This window comes from Dendropsophus ebraccatus, chromosome 14 (genome assembly GCF_027789765.1).
Source record: "Dendropsophus ebraccatus isolate aDenEbr1 chromosome 14, aDenEbr1.pat, whole genome shotgun sequence".
Lineage (NCBI taxonomy): Eukaryota > Metazoa > Chordata > Amphibia > Anura > Hylidae > Dendropsophus > Dendropsophus ebraccatus.
Window position 1 is genome coordinate 12,629,758 of NC_091467.1, and position 17,422 is coordinate 12,647,179.

At 43.4% G+C, this 17,422-nt stretch overlaps 2 protein-coding genes across 2 annotated transcripts in view; both read right to left on the bottom strand.

Annotated features, from left to right (window-relative positions):
- Positions 1–12,207, bottom strand: part of LOC138772635 (fer-1-like protein 4) — a 38,522-nt gene extending 26,315 nt beyond the window's left edge. The window contains exons 1-14 of the mRNA XM_069953166.1: positions 12,124–12,207; positions 11,817–12,000; positions 11,341–11,527; positions 9,887–10,254; positions 9,642–9,750; positions 7,822–8,023; positions 6,738–6,858; positions 6,422–6,522; positions 5,167–5,254; positions 4,748–4,864; positions 3,320–3,472; positions 2,538–2,721; positions 1,221–1,345; positions 993–1,127 (exon numbers count right to left, since the gene is read on the bottom strand). Coding sequence (XP_069809267.1) covers positions 993–1,127; positions 1,221–1,345; positions 2,538–2,721; positions 3,320–3,472; positions 4,748–4,864; positions 5,167–5,254; positions 6,422–6,522; positions 6,738–6,858; positions 7,822–8,023; positions 9,642–9,750; positions 9,887–10,254; positions 11,341–11,527; positions 11,817–12,000; positions 12,124–12,170 — 2,121 coding nt within the window. The 5' untranslated portion in view covers positions 12,171–12,207. The remainder of the gene's footprint in view (positions 1–992; positions 1,128–1,220; positions 1,346–2,537; positions 2,722–3,319; positions 3,473–4,747; positions 4,865–5,166; positions 5,255–6,421; positions 6,523–6,737; positions 6,859–7,821; positions 8,024–9,641; positions 9,751–9,886; positions 10,255–11,340; positions 11,528–11,816; positions 12,001–12,123) is intronic.
- A 2,745-nt stretch (positions 12,208–14,952) lies between these two features.
- The window catches only part of LOC138771802 (fer-1-like protein 4), a 30,604-nt gene continuing 28,134 nt past the window's right edge, over positions 14,953–17,422 (bottom strand). Inside the window, exons 9-11 of the mRNA XM_069951809.1 lie at positions 16,790–16,921; positions 16,373–16,435; positions 14,953–15,048 (exon numbers count right to left, since the gene is read on the bottom strand). Coding sequence (XP_069807910.1) covers positions 14,953–15,048; positions 16,373–16,435; positions 16,790–16,921 — 291 coding nt within the window. The remainder of the gene's footprint in view (positions 15,049–16,372; positions 16,436–16,789; positions 16,922–17,422) is intronic.

Genomic DNA, 17,422 nt, shown 5'->3' on the forward strand with positions numbered 1-17,422 from the left:
CTGGAAATAGAAGTCATTTATAAATTTGTGTAGCCTTCTAATACCAGTTGATTTGAAAAAAAAATAAAAAATTCTTCTGAATACCACCAAACATTCCTGTGTATGGAGAGGATGGGCAGCAGGCAGTCAATTTAACTAAAGGCCAGAAAATCTTTTGGCTGTCAAGTTATTAAAGGGCCTTAAAGGGAATCTGTCACTAGGTTTATTCCACCCAAATGAGGGCAGCATAAACTAGTGACAGAAATGCTTAACAGATCGGTGTATTACTTACATCATTCTGTACAGCCGTTCTCCTAATATGCAGGAGAATAGGATTCTTGCCACACCCCCTCCCCCACCCTCCAGCTGCTGACTGACAGTTTACTGTCTTTACTCAGCATGGATAGATAACTGCCAATCAGCAGCTCGTGGGCAGAGTTTTCTGCTTCTCATGAATATCCAGGACTACTGGGCTCATGCACATAATGGAGAGGGCTGGTTATTGTCCATGTTATTCAGGAGGAGATCTCTGGATCAGCTGCACAGAACAATGTATGTGATACATCATTCTGTTCAGCTTCTCTGTCACTAGTTTATTCTACTCTTAGAAAGGACAGCAGAATCCTACTGACAGAGTCTCTTTAAGTCTACAAGATGACACTTCCGGTTCTAAAATCTTATCATCATTACAATCGGATTACAATCGAATGTGACACCAAAACAGAAAAGCCAGGATCAAGCCAATCACAATAGGTGATGATCACAGCTTCCTGCCTGAAAAACTCTCCAGTAAAATCAATTTAGTCACGTCTGTTGCTCCCTATGTTCATGCAGCTGCCGTAAAGCATGTCTCTAAATGCTGTTAACGAAGCAGAGCAGCATCTTGGACAATATGGCTACCTCCATAATAATGTACATAAAAACAATAAGAAAATTAGTCAGAAAATAAAAACATTTTAGAAAAAAACACCATATGTGACTCTTTACGGGTAATATTATTATGTTATACTTACAAATTTATCTTGGTCGTAAATATTAATAATGATGAGTGGAGGGTCATTCTTCAAGTCAACCTTATTCCCGTCCATGAGGAGATTGTCAAAAATCAGCAATTCATTCCACTTTGGCGCTAGAGTCTCAACAATCACCTAAAGAGGACGATATAGGACTCAGATGGTCTTCACAGATTTCTAGTTGATTTTTATAAAAATGTAATTTTTTAAAAAAGTATAAATTGCTACCTGAGTAGTCTGACATGAGTTACCAAAAACGACTCTAGCAAATGGATCGGACAAACCATTGTCATCTGCAGGGAGAATGCTGCGGGCCTGGTAGATGTGAGCTCGTAACTGGAAATAGCGGTAATCTGGAATGAGGTAAGAGAGATGGAAAAACAACTACACAACTAAAGACAGATTATATATATATGTATATATATATATACACACACACACACATATACAGCGTGGTACAAAAGTAGGTGGACAGTATGTGTAATGGGGTTATGAAGGGGGAGATTTATCAAACATGGTGCAAAGTGAAACAGGCCCAGTTGCCCCTAGCAACCAATCAGATTCCACCTTTAATTCCTCACAGACTCTTTGGAAAATGAAAGGTGGAATCCGATTGGTTGCTAGGGGCAACTGAGCCAGTTTCGCTTTACACCATGTTTGATAAATCTCCCCCAAATTCATAACCCTCTTACCCATACTGCCCACCTACTTTTAGACCATGCTGTGTGTGTGTGTGTGTATATATATATATATATATATATATATATGCATAATTCTGCCCTGTCAATTGTAGCACCGCATTCTTTAACTTGTAAAGTAGGAGATTGTGGTGGGGGGTCCGACCTCTGTACCCCCCGGCAATCTCTATACTGGCCCCTGGCTTCTGTATTATGAATAGAGCCATGGGTACGGCACATGACCCGCGGCTCTATTCATTCCTATAGAGTCGACGGAAAGAGCCAAGTACAGCGCTCTTCTGGCTCTTTCAGTCACTCCATAGGAATGAATAGAGCCGCGGGTCATGTGCCGTACCCATGGCTCTATTCATAATACAGAAGCTGAGGGCCCGATACAGAGATCGCCGGGGGATACAAATTCCTCTTTGACTATATGTGCTCCTTATTAGGAGCGCATACAGTGAAAGGGCCAAGTGCAGCACCGGGCAGTACTTGCTCGGGTGCTGAGGCTGGCCTGGGATGCCGGATTCCATCTAGTTTCCTGATGTGTATCCAGAGCTGTGCGCAATTCCAGATGCTCCCATGGACTTCTATGGGGGCATCCGTGACGGTGTTTCAGACTAACATAGGACAAGATCTTTTTCCTGACCTATTTTCCGTAACTGAACACCTCTGAAGGATGTCTGTTCATACAAGCCTATGGGTCTGAAATTTATCAGGATTGCCTTATAAGAATTGCAGATAAATTTACCAAACGTGTGCATGAGGGCTGACATAACGTTTTCTTCCCCTATGTCAGGAAACACTCATAGTTAGCGACATACACCTTACTTATTAGTCCTGATTTGTACTGCATCTCTCCTCTTACCATCTCTCCGCAGCAGGACGGGTGGATTGGGGGTGGGATGTTCCACTAGTTGGCCATTTCTTTCATACAAGAGCTTGTAATCTTCCGGTAGATCTGTTATGCTGTTTTTTGTGTACTTAGTCACACCGAGCCAGAGATAGATTTCAGCTTTAGCAAACACTTCTCCACTGTATGATCCTGGGATCTGAACACAGTTACGGTAGTACAATAGTTAGTTCCATATTCAGTGACCCATATACGTATACCCAATACTTTGCCAATTTTTTTTTCTCTTTCAAATCAACTGGTATCAGAAGGTTATACAGATTTGTAATTTATTTCTATTTAAAAATCTCCAGTCTTCCAGTACTTATCAGCTGCTGTATGTCATGCAGGAAGTGGTTTATTATTTCCAGTCTGACACAGTGCTCTCTGCTGCCACCTCTGTCCATGTCAGGAACTGTCCAGGGCAGGAGCAAATCCCCATAGAAAACCTCTCCTGCTCTGGACAGTTTCTGACATGGACAGAAGTGGCAGCAGAGAGCGCTGTGTCAGACTGAACAGAATACATCACTTCCTGCAGGACAAAGGTGGCATGTTGGAATAATTTTCCATATGGGTTATTGCTTCTAGATTACATGTGATAGGACGGTGATCCAGGAATTTTTCTCCCTTTGATGGGACAATTGGTATCTGCCTCATGAGGGTTTTTGCCTTCCTCTGGATCAACACAGTAGGGTTGTAGGTCTTTTCTTCAACCTTATTAACTATGTAACTATGTACATTCTGAGTAATTTTTTCACCTTGAAATAGACTGTAGAGATCTTGCCACAGTCCTTCCCTTTCTCTTCTTCTACCACCGAGTAGAGTATATTCTGAGCTGGGATTCGTGCATAGGCCACTCTCTTGTTATTGCTGAACATCCAGACGAGCACATCTGGAAGTGTGCACTGTGGCTGGAAAACAAAGAGACGATACTGTGTCACCCTCCAGCTATAGTAGTAGTATATAGCAGTAGTCATGCTAGCAGAAGGTGGACTGCGTGTGCAGGGCAAATACAGGAAATTATTACTTTTATCATATATATATAACCGAGCTGTGTACAGGATGGGAGATGGTGGTGCACTGACTGTACTACTACTGTACTGTATATGCACTCCAGCAGTATTATACAGTATCTAGGCTGCGTTCACACTACGTATATTTCAGTCAGTATATGTATATTTCAGTCAGTATATTTCAGTCAGTATTGTGGTCTTCATATTGCAACCAAAACCAGGAGTGGATTAAAAACACAGAAAGGATCTGTTCACACAATGTTGAATTGAATGTTGAATGTCTGGAAGGGGGGGGGGGGGGGGGGGGGGGGGAGGGAGGGAGGGGGGGGCAGCCGGCCGGCCCCCAATGTGACAATCTCCCCTTTGTGAGGGTATGTCCACACTACAGAATCCAGGACGATCACCAGCCACGGTTTCCACAGCTCTCCCCCGCTCTTGGTCACACGCATCTCTGCTGGTCCCATAGGCTTTAATCTATGGTTTGGTAGTTGCCGCCGTCTGCCCAAAGAATGAGTGGGTTCATTCTTCGGGCAGACGGCGGAATGTGGCAAACCATAGAATGAAGCCTATGGGACCAGCGAAGATGTGCGTGGCCGAGAGCGGGGGCGACCTGTGGAATCCGTGGCGGGTGATCTGCTGAGTTTTCGTAGTGTGGACATACCCTGATACAGATACATTGATTTTAATGGACCTGTGTCACAGAGGGGAGATTGTCACACTGGGGGACAGCGGGCCTGCCCCTCAGTGCTTCATGCCGGGCTGATGCTCAGGAACAGACCGGGGCGGAACTGGGCGACGGTTCAAAAAAAGGACCGCACCATCGCCATCCCTGTGTAGGCGCCAGTACATTCGCTTTAACTACACATTATATTAGCATGTTGCACCTTTGCATTTTAGTTTTCCATGAACACAACCAATGTTCGAGAAGTCTAATTCTTACATAATGCAATGCTAATAAGCCATAACGATGACAATCCACAGGATTGGTCGTACAGCTGTACAAATATTTTGCTGCAGTGTAAAATCAATATGAGCTTCAACGCCGCAAATCTCTGAGTAAACTTCCATGGGCGACACCAATAGCTCACACACCACTCGTAGGTTCAGTCTACACTAAAAGTTCAAGTAGTTTAAAGCTGGGACCCAACACCGTGGTATAAGGACTAGTTGTACCTCTTTGGCCAAGAATCGAACTTTTGCCAGAATCTTCTTTGCATCGTTAATCTTCTCCTTCACGTTGAGTTTGGTCACTTTCCGACTGGCTCTCAGGGCTTGTTTAGCATAGAGGATCTAAGCGGAGAATGGTGGAAGGGAATAACATAGAACAGTATGTGTCAGTGATTGGATCTTAATGAAACATGGCGGTAAAATCCAGTTAAAGGGGAAAAGTTAACAGTGCAACATCAATATAAAATGCTGCAAAATACATCTGTTTTTAGTGCTGAACTGATACATAGCCATATGGTAAAAGTTGTGTTAAATTTATATGTGTATATATAATCTTTTTTTTTTTTTGGGGGGGGGTCCACTTCACTTCCTTAGCGCCCATTCATATACTGTGAAATGCCTTTCAATGTCTAAACCAGACTTACGATGTTGCGGGGAAGAGATTTCATCCTGCATTGATCTAGGTTGTTGGGTCGAGCCATGGTTCTTTTTCCAGCATTGAGAGAGTATTGCCTGCAAATAAGATATTGACAACACATTGGGTATCAAAATTACCCATTTAATCGAAACCTGCAGCACTGATGTCAACTGGTAGAGATGAGCGTGACCATGTTGAGAGTCCGATCGTTCGGCATTTGAATACTGGTGGCTGAAGAAGTTGGATGCAGCCCTAAGGAGTCCTGGAAAACATGGACACAGCCATAGGCCATAGGTAGTAGCCATGTTTTCCAGGACTCCCTAGGGCTACATCCAACTTCTCCAGCTACTGATAATAAAGTTGAATGACCAGACTTGAATATGTTAAGTCACGCTCATCTCTATTAACCAACTTTTTGGCAAAAGTAATAGAGCTCATAGACTTACTGATATATACTTTTATATAGTAGTTTTATAATGTGTCCAGTAGTAGGGGAGGGAATGTCTTTGTTTTCTTATGTAGTGTTGGTAATGCTTCTTTGTGTCACCATATAAAAGAATTTCTCATGATAATAGATCATAGAACATATTCTTAGGGCCCTATTACATGTAGTGATGTAAAGGAGGAAGCAAACACCGACCTGTCAGATCAGTGCTCTCTCCCTCCTCATTCCTCGCTCGCTATCGGTGCTATTACAGGGAGGAGCGGGGAGGGGGCGCCAAGCAGCAGAAGGGGCAGCCCGGACAATCTTTAGCGCCAGGGCAGCACATTCAAGTTAGCAACGGTCTTCCGCCATCGCCACCTATTACATGGAATGACGGGCAGCAGACCGTCGATATCGTAATCGGGATTATTCAACCTGTTTTAAGACCACAATCGGCGGACAAGGTGCATGTAGGCTGATCGTGGTGTTAAAACAGGCGATATTCCCACTAGCTGGAACGGCTAGTAAGTATGGCCGATAATCGTTTGGTGTAATACGGTCCTTACATTGTATTAATCTCTCTTAAAATTTATTTCCTAATAAAACCACCACAAGAATGTTATAATAATCATAGAAAATTGGTACGACAGCACAGGAAGACCAAAGTACAAATAAAAAAATATATCTGAAAGATGTGTACTCGCCTGACCCAGCAGCAGGGGATCAGAGCAGCTGAGTACACTTTTTTTTTTATACCCTGCACATTAAAAGATGTCACCAGTCAACCCCTTTAAATCATCAAATAAGAAAACCTATATTTCATACTTTAAAAAGTTACCTGCAACCAGCAACAAACTCCTCGAGAACATGTTTCAGACGAGTTTCTGGGTTTGATTTAGGCCTTCTTGTTAATTTCTCCACCTCATCGAGTCCATGTTCCTGCAAAGATTTCATACAGACTTAGCCTATGTTCACACAACATCCTTTTTTGTCAATTTTAAAACCAAAATATAGCTGTAATTTTGCAGAATACAGCGCATGCAAGTGTATATGGGTGAGAGAGTGGAGCTACTCGATGACTGAGCCCTGATATTGTAGACTGTTTAGGCAGTATGTATTGTGTATAGGATATAATGTTGGGTTATTATACTTACCAGACGCTCAGCAATCTTTACTATCCAGTTAGAATTGTACAACCTCCAGCTGTGGTCCTCCCAGTAGCTCCACACATGTACACAGGGTCTGTCATTCACCATTGGTATATAGTAGTAAGAACTGCAAACAGAGAAGTCGATTATGCCGCGGCATGATATTTCCTGTGTGTTTGATACCATACATTATTTATTACAGTACACACATATCTCCTATGATCTATTAATATATTGTCCTCTATATATATAACCAGGGGGCATAATCTACATTTAGAGGAGTGAAGGTCTTTACAGCAGCGCATAAGGTGAATCTTTACTGTAAGAGCATTGAGACTATGGAGGTCTCTGCCAGAGGAAGTGGCCATGGTGAACTCACTAAAGGAGTTTCAAAGGGGACTGGATACACTTCTGGTGTGTAATAACATTGCAGGTTATTGTTAAAGGAGAAGTCCGAGCGGGGACAATTTTTTTTTAATGACAAATATTTTATTGAAAAATTTTCAATCTGGTAGGGACAACTTTTTTCAAACTTGCTGGGGAGGGACTGAGTGAAAAAAAAATTATGCGTACTTACCTCCCTGGCTCCAGCACTGGTTCCAGCTGTCCTCAGTTCTGATCCCCGGTCCCTGGCTGCTTTCTGATGTAGAGACGAAACCTAGGATGTGACATATTGGGCCCGCTCAGCCAGAAAGCAGCAGAGGTGAGACACCCAAAGTCCCGTCCCTACATCAGGAAGTGGCCAGGGATCAGCGTCCAGAGCAGTGGACAGCTGGAATCAGCGTCCAGAGCCAGGGAGGTAAGTGCGCATTATTTTTTTAACCCACCCCCTCTTGGAAAGTGTGAGAAAAATGTCCCTGCGCAAACTTCTCTTTTAATAGTCTGGGGTCAGTGATTAGTGTTGAGCGAACTTGCTGGACAGTTTGGGTCCGGCACCACTCTCCGAACCTTAATGCTCAGCATTTGGCTCTTGCAGAAGATTTAGGAAATAGTAAAGTAAGGATAAGAAAAAATAATAATTTGGGCTTTTTTGACTATAATAAATGGTTTAGCATAGATTTGGATAGTATGTATTATAGAGTTATAGTACTCGTCTGGCTCTGTACGTTCCGGCCTCTTCGCAGGGGTTACAGACTTGCTGCCATGCTCACTACTCGTCGGGTCCTCCTCAAGATCCACACTGAGGTCATCTTCTGAGCTTGCTTCCAGGAGACCCTGACGCTCCTCTGGGACGGAATCGCCTTTCTTTTTAGATGATTTTGTGATTGTTTCTACAATTTTTCCATAGTTCCCTATGCAATAAAAATAAATATACAAATAAGGTACATTACTGACTATACAGGGTGTCTTAAGATTAAAGAGAAACTATCAGTAGGTTAGAGGAATCTAACCTGCTGATATGTTCCTATTGCATAGGAGACCATTCTTGTGCAGTTAGCAATGTAATCCCTGGTCCAGAGCACCATTAGGAGCACTGCCCTGCCCCATATTGCTGAGCCGGCCCACCCGCTGCATTAACTATCATCACAAGGAGCGGGCTGGAACCGTGCTCTGTGGGCGAGGCAGTGCTCCTAACGGTGCTCTGGACCCAAATTACACTACTAACAGCACAAGAATGGCGCCGAGGAGGAAGGTAAGAGACATAACTTCCTCTTTGGCGTCTCCTGTGCAATAGGGACATATCAGCAGGTTAGATCCATCTAACTTGCTCATAGTCCCCCTTTAAGAAAACACTAATGTTCATATAAAATAAAAGCAGCTTGGCAGATGGCAGTAACATTTTAAACACAAGTTGCAGGGAAAAAGAGAAAACTTGTTTGGCTATTTCAACAACATGGTAGTCATCATGGAAGCTGCCATCTAGCTGGTGCTAGATGGTATGCATATATAAACTTTTTTTATTTTTGAAAAAATGACCAGGCAGCTGGTCAACATAAAAAAAAACAATACTTACCTTCCTCACTCCCCCTGTTGCCACTGTCGCCCAATAGTGTCTAACTTCAGCCACATGTTGACCCCGATCCTGAGAGTGCTGTGCACTGGGATCTGGGCTCCGTGCCAACAGTGACAGCTTTAGCTGTCCGGACAAGATGAAATTGTAGTTTTGCAATAGCTGGAGGTCTGCAAGTTTGACGTCTGTGGTCTAGTTCAGTGCTTCTCAATTCCAGTCCTCATGGCCATCAACATGTCATTTTAAGGGTAGCTTCACACGTACCGGATCCGCAGCAGATTTCACGCTGCAAATTTTCATTCCACTGCTAGTATGTGACCCGGCCCCTTTAACCCCCCGCTGTCTGCAGCCCCCCGGCCCGGAGCATACATTACCTGCTCAGCAGTGGCTGTGTGTGAGGCTCCCGGCTCGCCCTTGCTCCCCATTAGCCAATCAGTGCACAGCAGCACTGATTGGCTGATGGGGAGCGAGGGGAGCTGGGAGCCTTACACACAGCCGCGGCGCCGAGCAGGTAATGTATGACCCAGGCTGGCGGGGGGTTAAAGGGGTCAGTTTACATATCCGAAGTGGAATGGAAATTCCGCACATGGATCCGCAGCGGATTTCGCTGCAAACTTGCAGCGTGAAATCCGCTGAGGATGTGGTACGTGTGAAGCTACCCTTAGAGGATTTCCTTAGTATTTCACAGGTGATATGATTATAGTCAGTGCATCAGGTATTATCACAGGTGTTCTTTGTATGGAATCTCCTCAAAACATGACCTGTTGGTGGACCATGAGGACTGGAATTGAGAAGCACTGGTCCAGATGACCAGAAATGAAATTAAGCCTGGCGACTACTATTGAAAATGTGCCAGGCACCTGGAGAAATTTGGGGCAACCCCCCCCCCCCCCCCCCCCAAAAAAAAAAACAACAACCTGGGATAGCAGTGGCCGCCGTTAGATTAGTTTTGGACTTACCTATCGAAACTTCAAATTTCACAGGCTTATTCCCAATACTTTGGTCAACCATTGTAACTTCGAACAGCACTCCGAATAGAAGGAATTCTTCCTTGACGCCTAAAGCATTCTACAGAACAATGGACACAAAAATGATCACCGAAAAGAAAAATATCATTTTATGTTATTGAGAAATGCAAATTCTTCGATTGCGAACTGTTTTTCTGTATGACGAAGAAGCTTGGATACATGGCTGGTATACCTACCTCTGGCAGGGGGAAAATATCATCCACTTCCACTGTGACGGCATTAGGCTGCTCATTGTTCTCTTCATCTTCTGCACCTTCAGCACTCTCAGCAGCTACGTTTTCCTTCTCTTTTTCCTTCAATTTTTTGCTTTTTTTCTTTATTTTTATCTTACGGAATGCATCTTTGACAGCCTGAAGCGGTTTCTTCTCCTGAATGTTGTTGTTGGTAAAAATCTCTAGAGTCACAGCCACTAGAATGCGACCTCGATAGAATATTCCTTCGCCAAGACCTTCGTTGAGATCCTTGTGTACGTCCCTCAAGGTGTAATTTTGCGGAGAACCATAAAGGTTGACCCACGCTGGTCCAAAAGTTGGGTTAAAGCCAGCTAAAAATAAGATGTTGCAGGTTTTAGTACACACAGTTGAGAGGTTGATATGTTCAGGTTAATGAAAAATGTATTGCTTAATTCCTTTTTTTGGTGGTTTAACCCATTGATGAGATGGGAAAATGTAAATTTTTGCTTTTTAATTTTTCACTCCTTAGTGTTGAGCGGTGATGCTGAACTGTTTGGGTTTAGCAATGTTCTCTGAACCCAAAACACTTGGCAATTGACTCCCCAGCCATAGGCTGTATCCATGTTGTTCAGGACTGTTGCGTGAAGATGTTTTCCAGTAGTGTTGAGCAAAGAGGCCAAACTGTTTGGGTTCACAAATATTCTCTGAACCCAAAAACTCATAATTCGACTCCCCAACCACAGGCTGTATCTATGTTGTCCACGACTGTTGAGCGGAGATGTTTTCCAGTAGTGTGGAGCATAGATGCTGCACTGTTTGGGTTCAGCAACGTTCTCTAAACCCAAACACTCAGCATTTGACTCCCAAGCCATAGGCTGTATCCATGTTGTCCAGGACTGAGCGAAGATGTTTTCCAGTAGTGTTGAGCTGAGATGCCGAAATGTTCAGGTTTGGCAGTGTTCTCTAAACCCAAAAACTCTGACTCCCCGTGACTGCAAAAGTTGGATGCATCCTTGGATATATCGAATGCTGAGTGTTCATGTTCAGAGAACGTTGCCAAACCTGAACAATTTGACTTCTACATCACACTACTGGAAAACATCTCCGCTCAACAGTCCTGGAAAACACTAGATACATCCTATAGCTGGGGAGCCAAATGCCAAGTATTTGGATTTGGAGAATGTTGCAGAACCCCAACAGTCCGGCATCTCCGCTCAACACAACTGGAAAACATCTTCGCTCAACAGTCCTGTAAAACATAGATACAGCCTATGGCTAGGAAGTCAAATGTTGAGCATTTGGGTTTGAAGAACAACGGCAAACCCAAACATTTTGGCATCTTCGCTCAACACTACTCTTTGACTTTGACGAACCATAACTCTTTTATTTCTCCATTACTACTTAGCCTCAATAATAATCACAAAGTTTAAAAAATTCCTCAACCTATGTAGTCTCACCATTTTTGCTTGGGTCGGATATTTGCTGAAGGTCGATAAAATGAGTGGCCAAAGCAACATCTCCAATATGAGCATCATCTAAGATCTGAATCTTCATTTTACGGAAGAGAGGTGGGAAAAGCTCGATGAAACTAATCTGTTCATTCCATTCCGGCACATTGGTGTCACTTTCTACAGATGTCTCTCCCTAAAAGGTAAAAAAAAGGTTATATGAAATTGAGGGATGTTGGATCATTTGGCATTTGAATACCGATAGCTGACAAAGCTGGATGCCATAGGCTGCATGAAAAACGTGGGTACAGCCATGGGCTGTATCCATGTTTTCCCAGACTCCTTAGGACTGCATCCAACTTTGTCAGCCAAATGAGTGGACTCGAGCATGGTCCTACTTTTTCAGCCACCAGTATTCAAATGCCAATCGGACTTGAGCTTGCTTGGGTTGCGTTAATCTCTATCGTGAACACAACGTTATATACCTGCTGCCCCGCAAATGTGACTTGGACATAGGGATCAATGAACACTTTTTTCTCTCCCATCATTTTAGAGAAGCTTCCCATAATGCCGTCATTCATACTGGGCAATCCTTCTGCTTTGTAGATTTTGACACTTATCCTTGACCACGGTCTCTCAGCTGGAATCCTTTTGGGAAGCAGCAAGTTCCTGATGGGAATGTAAAGTATAATATAGCATAGGTTATCCTCTGAAGTTATCAGGCTGAGCTGCCATGCTTGATCAACATATAAAAAAGTGAGGGGAACAAAAAAATGTAAGATTGACCCTTACTTTTCCACGTCCTCGTTCTGGCCACTGGTGGTTGGAGGAGCGTTCATGGAATCCCCCCTGGTTACCACAGACAGGTTGCATTTTACAAAGCCCTTAATGCCGGCTCTGGTGTCTTTCGGGTCGGTGATTACTGCCCATTTTGAAAGAAATCTGTGATCTGGAAGGAGAAAAAAAGAATGTGGGTTATTAGATGTTCTGTAATAAAGGGAGACATTGGGGGAGATTTATCAAACTGGTGTAACGTAGAATTGTCTCAGTTGCCCCTAGCAACCAATCAGATTCCACCTTTCATTTTTCAAAGAGTCTGTGAGGAATAGAAAGTGGAATCTGATTGGTTGCTAGGGGCAACTAAGACAACTATGACCCAGAATACTATTGCTAATACACAAGAATTATGATTCCAATGGGTATGAAAAGGGGGAGACTCTGTATAACAAGGAATCTTAGTTTTAGGTGTGCTAAAGATCAATTAGACAGTTAGGGTCCTATTCCACGGGCCGAGGAGGGCCCGATCAACTTTGTAAACGAGCGCCAATCTGCTAGATCGGCGCTCGTTTACTGGGCCTATTACAGAGCCCGATAATTGTTTAGCGAGGGGTGCAGGGACATTGTTACCGATGTCCTTGCAGCCCTTGTTTCATACATTACCTGTCCAGGCGCAGGTCTTCTCCTTCTCTCCCGATCCCGCTCTGCAGCAGCTTCAGAGCAGCCTGTCTGAACTGACAGACCGCTCAGCCAATCACTGGCCGCAACGGTCCCTGCGAGTGATTGGCTGAGTGGTCTGTCAGCTCCACATAGCGATGTGCGGGTGGCGACCGATGATTTTAGGTTTGAACCTAAATGAATGATCAGCCGATGACACGGTCATCGGCTGATCCTTCTCTCTATTCCACGGAGCGATAATGGTCCGAATCGGGCCGATTCAGCCGATTATCACTCCGTGGAATAGGCCCCTTAGGGTACATTTACACAGAAAGATTATCTGACAGATTATCTGCCAAAGATTTGAAGCCAACGCCAGGAATGGATATGAAAAGAGGAGAAATCTCAGGCTTTCCCTTATGACCTGATCTCTGTTTATAGTCTGTTTCTGGATTTGGCTTCAAATCTTTGGCAGATAATCTGTCAGATAATCTTTCTGTGTAAATGGATACTTAGTAAATCTGGGCCATTGACTCCTAGGAACACTTATTAGCATTTAAATGATCTTAAAGAAGGCCTCTATCAGAAGAGCATATAAATGTTTTATGTTTTAAGTGTAATTTGCACTTAAAGGGGTGCTACAGAGGAAAAAGTCGTTTTAGATCAACTGGTGTCTTAAAGTCTTTAAATTACTAGTATTAAAAAAATGCAAAATTTCTAGTACTTACAAACTGCTGTATGTCTGCAGGAAGTGATGTATTCATTCCAGTCTGACACAGCGCTCTCTGCTGCCACCTCTGTCCATGTCAGGAACTGTCTAGAGCAGCAGCAAATCCCCATAGAAAACCTCTCCTGTTCTGAACAGTTTCTGACATGTACAGAGGTGGCAGCAGAGAGCACTGTGTCAGACTAGAAAGAATATGTCACTTTCTGCAGGACATCCAGCAGCTGATAAGTACTGGAAGACTGGAGATTTTTAAATGGAAGTAATTTACAAATCTGTATAACTTTCTGACACCAACAGATTAAAAAGCTTTTTTCTCCGGAGTCCCCTCTGTAAAAATTAGTACTAGAAGTTAAAGGCCCACAGCAGGAATAATTTGTGACTGCCTTGGTCCAAAAAGATGGAGGGCTGTAGCCACAATGTGCTAATGGTAATCAAAGAAAAGATTGCAAAGGAGAAACCGGTCTCCTAATTATGGTGCTAGGTTTTACAACCAAGGACAAAAGAGCTTGGAGTTTGGGCCAGTTCCCAACTCATTGGCAATACAGTTCCTTTTACAGAGGGAAAACTAGGATGAGTGATGGATGCCATACTATTACATATAAATTGTATAACATGCTAATCTATGCGTAAATGATTCCAGATACTTTTTAAAAAGCATCCCAGCGTATCTAATAATATATACTGAACGGACATCTCTGTTTGACAGAGCTTTACTGATGTACATGTTAAAGGGGTTTTCCACCCAAACATAACTTTTGATATGTTGCTGCCCATGGTGAGACTAACAGTTCTTTCCATACTTGTTATTATCTATTCAGTCTCCTTCCCCCAGTTCTGAGCTGCTGCTTTCTGCTGAACACACAAAAATCTGCATGTGAGCTTTTCTCTCTGTCTCTTCCGCCTCCCCCCCCTTCCTTCTGAGACATCTGATGTAAACAAGTCCTTGGAAGGCTTTATCTGCAACTTTGTAATGCTGGGAGGATTAATCACAAGTTCATTACCAACTTGACCTCAGATTAGCCCTCCCAGCATTACAAAGAAGCTACAAAGTTGCAGATAAAGCCTGCGAGGGACTTGTTTACATCAGCCGTCTCAGAAGGGAGGAGGGGCAGACAGAGAGAAAAGCTCACACACAGATTTTTGTGTCTTCAGAGGAAAGCAGCAGCTGGGAACTGGGGGAAGGAGACTGAATAGATAATAAGTATGGAAGGAATTAGGCAGCAACATATTAAAACTTATATTTGAATACCCCATGTCAATTCTTTACAAGGAGAGCGGCGCAAGCCCTCCCATAGACCAATTATGGGACACGGAGGCAGGCGGGATCTCTCCGCCGGGGAATTCTGCCCAGTGTGAACATACCCTTAGAGCACAAGAAACCTAATGAGTCTTTAGGACATGTGAACAAAGTAACTAAAAAAATGGAGACGTGTAATATCAGTAGTTGCATCCACAGCATCTCATTCTGTACCTGGTTGGTTATAGACGGTTCCTGCATCAATCTTAAATGTTCCAAGACGTGTGCCGAAAATCGGAATTTTCTTGGCATGAACAACCTGCACAGTGAACATATTGTTATCCACATTATCCTAGTGCTTGGCTAAAACATATATTTATTATACTGCATTATGGCTACATGTATATATATTGCAACCAAAACCAGGAGTAGACTGAAATCCCAGAAAGGCTATGTTCACACACTGTTGAAATTTAGTGGATGGCCGCCGTTTAATGGCAAATAATTGGCGTTGTTTTAAAACATCGGCCATTGTTATGAAATTATTTGCCAATAAATGGCGGCCATTCACTAATTTTCAACAGTGTGTAAACAGCTTTTCTGTGTCTTCAATCTACTCCTGGTTTTGGTGGCAATATGAGGACCACAATACTGAGCAATAATACAGCCTTAGGCTATGTTCACACTACGTAAAAGTACGGCTGTTGTTGCCATCGGCAACAACGGCCGTACTTTTTGCGGAGCGCAACACAACCTTATCTGGTATGGGATCCCGGCCGAAGCCTATACACATTGTATAGGCTCCGGCCGGGATACCATACGAGGCCGCAAATAACTGACATGTCAGTTTTCTGCGGCCGGAATTCAGTTCACACAGTGTCAGTTCACACAGTGAAGCCAGCGGCTCTGTCTGCTTGCTTCACTGTGTGCCACGGGAAGCTCTGATGCAGGTGCGCTGATGCGCCTGCATCAGAGCTCTGCGGCCGGACGGATCATGATGATCCGGGCACAGACCGGCCATTCTGTGACCCGGCTGGGGTCACGGAACGGCCGGTCTGATACGTAGTGTGAACATAGCCTTACGCCATGTTCACACATCATATTTTTTTCTAAAAGTACTGCTGTTGTTGCAATCGGTAACAATGGCCATACTTTTTATGAAAATATATGTAGCTTTGCCTTCTATGGAATCCCGTCCGGAGTGTATACACATGGCATACGCTCCGGCCGGGATTTCTTGTGGCGCCATAGAAAATTGACATGTCAGTTTTCTGCGGCCACTATTCAGTGAATAGCGGCTGCAGAAAACCCTGTCAGTGCTCACAATGGAGCGTGCGGCTCTGGCCGCTTGCTCCATTGTGTGCTGTGGGGAGCTCTGATGCGGGCACCCGCATCAGAACTCTGCGGCCCTAAAGATCATCCCAACCAGTACTGCAGTACTGGCCGGGTTGATCTTTTCTGAGACCCGACGTTCCGTGACCCAGCCACGTCACGGAACGGCCGGTTTCTTACATTGTGTGAACATAGCCTAACTTTGATTTTAAAAAAAAACTTATGAAGTCAGTGTTAAAAACTCTAGATGTTAAATGAATCTATTGCCTACAGTACATTGAATCAATAATCTTTATTTAAAAAATACTTACAGCTATCTCTATGATTTTATCGAACACAAGTTCACGGGGTTCAAGAAACTCAAACGTAAAATACTGGAAGAAGAAAAAATGATGAAATCTAAAAGTCATATAACGTTTATAAACAATTAGCTTCTCAGTTAGTACTACAGGTGAGCAAGAACATCTAACCGACCAACTATTTTTGTATTGTGTTGGGTACAGCCATTCAGACTATGGGAGCCTTTACACTGACAGATTATCTGACAGATCATTGAAGCCAAAGCCAGGAACAGACTACAAACAGAGAACAGGTCATAAAGGAAAGACTGAGATTTCTCCTCTTTTCAGATCCATTCCTGACTTTGGCTTCAATATTGTCAAATAAATCTGTCTGTGTAAAGGCAGCCTATGTTGGTGCCATATAAGATAACAAGACGTCCCAGTTACCTGATTATAATAGGGGCAGTTAGTGGATTTCTGGGTCACTGTGTGTCTCTTCTCATCCCCAACCTTCACGTGAACCACTGGATCAATGTTCACTCCTACAAGTTTCTGAGCTTGTATGATTGTAACTGCAATCTATGGAGAGATGTTATAATATTCATTGATTTCCTTCAGACACACACTAATTCTGGAAAGGGTACTTCAGCGATTTTTTTTTTTCTTTCAAATCAACTAGTGTCAATACGTTTTATAGATTTGTAATTTACTTCTACTTAAAAATCTCCAGTCTTCTTGTACTTATCAGCTGCAGTACGTCCTGCAGTGTATGTCTGACACAGTGCTCTCTGCTGCCACCTCTGTCCATGTCAGGAACTGTCCAGAGCAGGAGAGGTTTTCTCTGGGGATTTGCTGCTGCTCTGGACAGTTCCTGACATGGACAGAGGTGGCAGCAGAGAGCACTGTGTCAGACTGGAAAGAATACATCTCTTCCTGCAATGGAAGTACTGAATGAATCCTGGCACCACCAGAGACATGCTATAATATGTATTGATCAACTTTCCATTAGTAAAAATACACAGGACACATTTCGGCAACATGGCATACATGATGTCAGCTGGCTCACTTATATATCAAAAA